We start from the raw sequence: 6,000 nt of genomic DNA on the forward strand, positions 1-6,000 counted from the left end.
GTGTGGGGCTCAAACTCACAAACCGTGAGGTCATGACCTGAACTTGAACCTGAAGTCAGATGCTCAACCAACTAAGCCACCCAGGCACCCCTTCCCCAGTTGTGCTTTAGTCTCTCTCCCCCAACACTGCACACTACTAGGGTTCTCTCTCTCTCCCTGTCTCAGTGAGATGAGGTATCTGTCTGTCTACCTATTGTCTCTCTACATCTATCTATCTATCTATCTATCTATCTATCTATCGTCTCTCTATCCCCCCCATCTAATCATGCCCCATTATTCTAAATATTTCAGTATTTTCTTTTTTAAAAAAATTTAAAAATATTTATTTATTTATTTTGAGAGAAGAGTGAGCAGGGGAAGGGCAGAGAGAGGGGGACAGAAGATCTAAAGCAGATTCTGCACTGGTAGCACCGAGCCCCCTTCAGGCCTCAAACTCCTGATGCATGAAATGATGACCTGAGCTGAAGTCAGATGCTCAACTGACTGAGCCACCCAGGTGCCCCAGTATGTTCTAAGAACGAGGACATTCTCTCACTTAACCACAGTACAATAATTACAAATTAAGAATTTTAGCATTGATACAGGGATATTTCATAATCCACGTTTGAATTGCATCAATTTCCGAATGATGTCCTTCACAGCAATTTTTTTTTTTCCGGCCCAGAATTGCACATTGCTCTTAGTTGTCATCTCTTTAGTTTCTTTAAATGTGGAACCATTTAGGCTAGCGGTTTGAAGAGTACATGCTAGCAATTTTGTAGAATTGCCTTCAATTTGAGGTTGTCTAGTGTATGCATTTTTGGCAGGAATACCAGAAAAAGGATGTGTCCTTCTCGGTGCATGTGATATCTATTTATCTCCTTACTGGTGATGTCAAGGTTGATCACTTGGTTAAAGGAGTCTTCCAGGTTTCTGTGCACTTTTGCCTACAGAGAAAGAGATGTGACACACGCTTATAGGCAAAGAATTCTGTTAGATCTAGTTTAGGATTAACTGACCCACATAAGGGGGGTGGACCTGTGTTGGGTTGTCATGTTTAGTAAATCCAAACATAGACTGGGAACCTTTAGCTCCTTATTATGTGTATTTATATCAATGAATTATTGATAGGTAATTACTGAGAACTGAATTTGTTTAAGACTTTATCACTCCTTATCCCTCCAATAACCTTAACCTGCTCTCTGAATTCTAGAGTCAGGCCAGAAGGAAATGTAGATATAATGTTTTGTTAAATAAGGCTGCGGATATCTATACCTATCTATGTCAGCAGTCCAGAAAGGCATGGAAAATAATATTTGCAGGCAGAAGGTGGATTCTTTAGTTTAAAGGAGACTGTTAAGGATTTGTTAAGCTCTCAAGTAGAAAACAAAGTTAGATTTTGTAACTGATTTTGGAGGACAAAGACAAGGTAAAGGACAAACTACAGTTCTATCTGTAAGACAAGAGATAACTTTTTAACTCATAAACCGACTTTCTGGGTTTTTTTCCCGTTAAATTAATTGTAACTTTTACCATTTTTGTACTCTTTAAACAAATCACCTTGTTTTGACTGTCAAAGGACTTATTGAGCTTTTTGGGTCTATGTTGAGTATTTTGGATGTGTCTGGTAGAGGTGCTAGAACAAAATAAAGTGGCTACAACTTGCAAAGCTGGAAAAGCTAAAAGGAAGTCGCTGGAAGTAACTAGAGGTGGTGAATTTAGAAAAGCAGAATCAAAATTCTGCTTCCATTATGCTGTTACTGCATAATTTAGTTGGTTTGCATTAAATTGTGTGCTTTTTCCCTCACCTGCCCCCTGGGTCTTCAGAAAGGAGCTCATTGCCAAGCTGGATCAGGCAGAAAAGGAGAAGGTGGACGCCGCTCAGCTGGCCCGGGAATTCGAGGTACTGATGGAGGAGAACCGGACATTGAAGTTGGCTCAGTCCCAATGTGTGGAACAGCTGGAAAAACTTAGAATACAGTATCAGAAGAGACAGGGCTCATCCTAACTTGAAACTATTCAATGTGAGCATAAAAGGTTGGTGACTGTTGTGTGCTGGCCAAAAGATTTTCATTTTAAAGGGATAGTGTGTAAAACCTACTGTTTCTTTCTATTACCCACGTGGCAAACATCTGTAATGAATTTAATGCTTGCCAGATCAAGTTTGCGAGAAGGGAGATTATATTTTAAATAAGATAATTAAAGCAAGCCTATTGGCAGTATACGTTTTCCGAGATCATAACTCACTTCCAAAGATACATTTTTTTTCTTATTTACGAAGGTGTGATCAGAGTGTATATCAGGGTAGAAAAAGACGAAAATAGAATATTAACTGACTCCGCTAACAATTGTGAACAGAATTAAGCCAGGAAAACAAACTAGTAAGATGCTCACTGTAGTTTCATACCTGTGTATTTTTAAATTTCATGTCTCGAATATTTCAACTATGCTCAAACCTGAAGTCAGAAACTTCTGCACACATTTTTATGTTTACCAGAGTTAGGTTTAATCCTTCAATGATTGATTGTACTGAGAATAAATGGTTGCATATCATAAAAGATTTCTCATGAAAATATTAGCAGAAAGCATGTTTGTGCCAAAAGCACACTGCCAGTGCTAACTTGCTGTTGTAATAAAAAGCTGATAAGGCTGCATTTTTTTTCACGCCATGTTACCTGACGGTAAACATCTCTGCCTTTGCTTGTGTGTGTTCTGGGGCATGCGGGAAATGGAAAAGTATTGTTTGGACGTTGCTTTGGTGAGTTCCCATGAAAACATGAGTAAAACTATGACTATGACTTTGTTTTGGATTTAAGGAGAGGTTTTGGATCAGTGATAACTAATAAGAATATATGAGTAATTTCAAGAATAAAATGATTCGCCTCTTGTTCCACCTATCACCATAGTTCCCCAAATGGATCTCTTTGTTTTATGTCCATTTCTGTTCATGTAACTTCTTTTTCATTAAACATGAATCAAACTGTCAGTCTTTATTTTGTCCCTTTCTTAACTTCCCTTATGCTACCGTTAGTTGGGACTGGCTACCCTGAGTCGGAATGTGTTCCTAGTCATATTTGTATGCGCAGAATCAGCAGTGAAGCCCCTTCTCTTGGAAAGACTGCAGATTCTCACGTAGGTCATGCAGAATTCTAATACTCAATATGATGCATTAGTGTCTTAAGGTATTTTCCCAGAAAACGTAAAAGAGGATGGTTGATTAAAACACCAGGATGGCCAAGGATAGACCAGTTTTTATGGACGGGGGGTGACTTACCCCTGGGTGGACAGATGGCAAGGTCTAGAGCCATTTTGTTGTTGTTATTGTAATGACTAGGATGAACAGGTGCTAGAGGCGTCTAGAGAATAGTGGCCAGGGATGCTGCTAGACATCCTGCCATGCACAGGATGACACCCTCAGCTACAAGGAATTGCCTGGCCCAACATGCCAATGGTGACCAGTCTGATACACCCAAGACTAGACTAGTCACTGGGCAGGTGGGCAGACGCCAAGGGGAAGCATGTTGCAGGGTCACAAGTTTCTTGACAGGTGGTGCAGAGTCCATGAAGTCTCTATACACCCTGAACGTCCGTTTCCTCATTTGTAAAACAAAGCTTTTTGCTAGATCTCAACATTTTAATGTTATATGCACCTATTCATCCTGAAGCTGCTTTAACATTTGACCAAAGACGAAAGTCCCTATTATCCTGGTAGAACCTTCTTCTTTAGTAACCCCAAGACTTATACATACTAATATAAAGAAGGAATTGTCCACTAAATTTATATAAATCCAGGGTTAATGGACTGGGAGAATGAAGAGTACATTGCCAATGTCTAAACACAGGAATTAGTTTTTGGTCACTGCCCATCTGAAGAGGTTTACATAGATTTACAGAATTCAAGCAGTCATGGCCCCTTATAGATAATTGGGAGCAGGGAAATATAGTTCCAAAATATCTTTGCTCTACCAGAATGAAAATAATTTAACAGGGTCAAAATATTGGAACACCATTGGTAATATATTGAGGAGACACTGAGTAAATACTTGTAATATCTGTGTGTGAAATTTTACTACATGTTTCCTAAAGGTATCTATTCATGACTCAACAGCAAGAATTTCCCTACGTGTGTGTGTCTGAGGCAGACTTTTATTCATTGAAAACATGAAAACATCATCTACTTTTGAAGTCGTGCCAGAGAAATCTAAAAGCAAAATTTCTCGCATTGCCAGTCTTAGCTTTCCATGCATGTAACAAATTCCCCTCAGTCTTACTCACCTCTGCGTATTATCTATATAACACAGAACCATTTAAGAATTTCCTATCTTCAAATATATTTACAGTATTCTTGCTATTAGCAATAATGAAAATGATATAGAGCATTAAAAATGAGCACAGAGGTCCGATGAATATTAAGGTGAAGATATTTGCTTTTCGGCCAGAATGAAAGGAAAATGCAACCCATATTGTATTCTGCGATTGCTCTATTGGAGAATTGCTCTTTGTGGGTCACTTAGTTGATGTAGACACGACAAGAATGTGGTCATCTGTGGGTAGAGGTCAAATGTCTAATCACTGGGAAGGGCAGAGCATGTGCTCTATCTCATTCTGGCATCTGGACTTGGCTGTATCGCGAAGTCAGTATAAATAAGGAAATAAAAGCCGTCTGGAACTCAAATCCAATTCAACAAAAGTTTATGGTACACTTTCCTAGTGCAGGGCAGAGGAACGACAATAGAGGATGAAGAATGAATTACACCATCGTAGCCTTCGAGATGCTTCCAATTTAGTAACAGAAGTAGCATATTTGTTCTAGTTCCTGAAGACATGAATAAACGTCAGTGCAATAAGATAGATGAAGTTTTCAGTCGGAGTTCAGAGAAGGAAAGGATGGCAATGAGCAGAAGAACAGTGGTTGGGAAGCCCAGATATGGGGGCGGTGACGAGTCTTTACTGTCGAGTATATGCAGGCGGATAGTGAATAATTAGGTTGGGAAGTTCCACCGGGCCCTGGTTGCAGGGGGAGTTTGGACAGAAATGTTTTAAAAATTTTGTTTTTTAATGTTTCTTATATTTTTTTAACGTTTATTTATTTTTGAGACAGAGAGAGACAGAGCATGAACGGGGGAGGGTCAGAGACAGAGGGAGACACAGAATCCGAAGCAGGCTCCGGGCTCTGAGCTGTCAGCACAGAGCCCGACGCGGGGCTTGAACTCACCAACTGCGAGATCATGACCTGAGCTGAAGTCGGACGCTTAACCGACTGAGCCACCCAGGCGCCCCTGTTTATTTTTGAGAGAGAGAGAGAGAGAGAGACAGGATGTGGGCAGGGGGAGGGGCAGAGAGAGAGGGAGACACGGAATCTGAAGTCAGTTCCAGGCTCTGAGCTGTCAGCACAGAACCCAATGGGGGGCCCCTGAGCGCATGAACTGTGAGATCAAGACGTGAGCCAAAGTTGGATGCTTAACCGACTGAACCACCCAGGCACCCCTGGACAGATATGTTTTGAAATCAGGAGTGAATGATGAGGACAGGACTTGAAGATAAGCAATATGGTTGTAGTGCGTGGGATGGATCACAGGAGACAGAGACCGGAGGCAGAGGAACTGTCAGAAGGGTAATAGGAGTGTGCAAGGAGAGAGGCCGCAATTGAAATGGAGTAACAGACTAGAAGGGATGGGGAGATGTGATAAGTAGAATCCATGTGGCTTGGGATGGATTCCATATGCAACGGAAGCAAAGAAGATGAGAGGTGACATTTCCTGAGCCCCTTCTGTGCCAGACTATGCCAGTGCTTTATATAGACTGTATTGTTAAATTCTTATAATGACCTGAGAGGTAGCTATAATTATCCCCATTCTCCCGAATTAGTAACTAAGTAATTTGTAAAAGTTCCCTAGCACTGGGATTGAAATACTAAGTTTCATTCACTTATTAATTTTTTTAAGTTTATTTTTGAGAGAGAGTGCAAGTGCGATCAGGGAGGGGCAGAGAGAGAGGGAGACACCGAATATGAAGCAGGCT

At 40.7% G+C, this 6,000-nt stretch overlaps 1 protein-coding gene across 3 annotated transcripts in view; it reads left to right on the plus strand.

Annotated features, from left to right (window-relative positions):
* Positions 1-2,965, plus strand: part of MAP3K7CL (MAP3K7 C-terminal like) — a 38,237-nt gene extending 35,272 nt beyond the window's left edge. For all 3 annotated transcript variants that reach the window (XM_058731830.1, XM_058731831.1, XM_058731832.1), the window contains one exon: positions 1,807-2,965. In XM_058731830.1, coding sequence (XP_058587813.1) covers positions 1,807-1,987 — 181 coding nt within the window. In that variant the 3' untranslated portion in view covers positions 1,988-2,965. The remainder of the gene's footprint in view (positions 1-1,806) is intronic.
* The last annotated feature ends 3,035 nt before the right edge of the window (positions 2,966-6,000 follow it).

Source organism: Neofelis nebulosa, chromosome 5 (assembly GCF_028018385.1).
Source record: "Neofelis nebulosa isolate mNeoNeb1 chromosome 5, mNeoNeb1.pri, whole genome shotgun sequence".
Taxonomy (NCBI): Eukaryota; Metazoa; Chordata; class Mammalia; order Carnivora; family Felidae; genus Neofelis; species Neofelis nebulosa.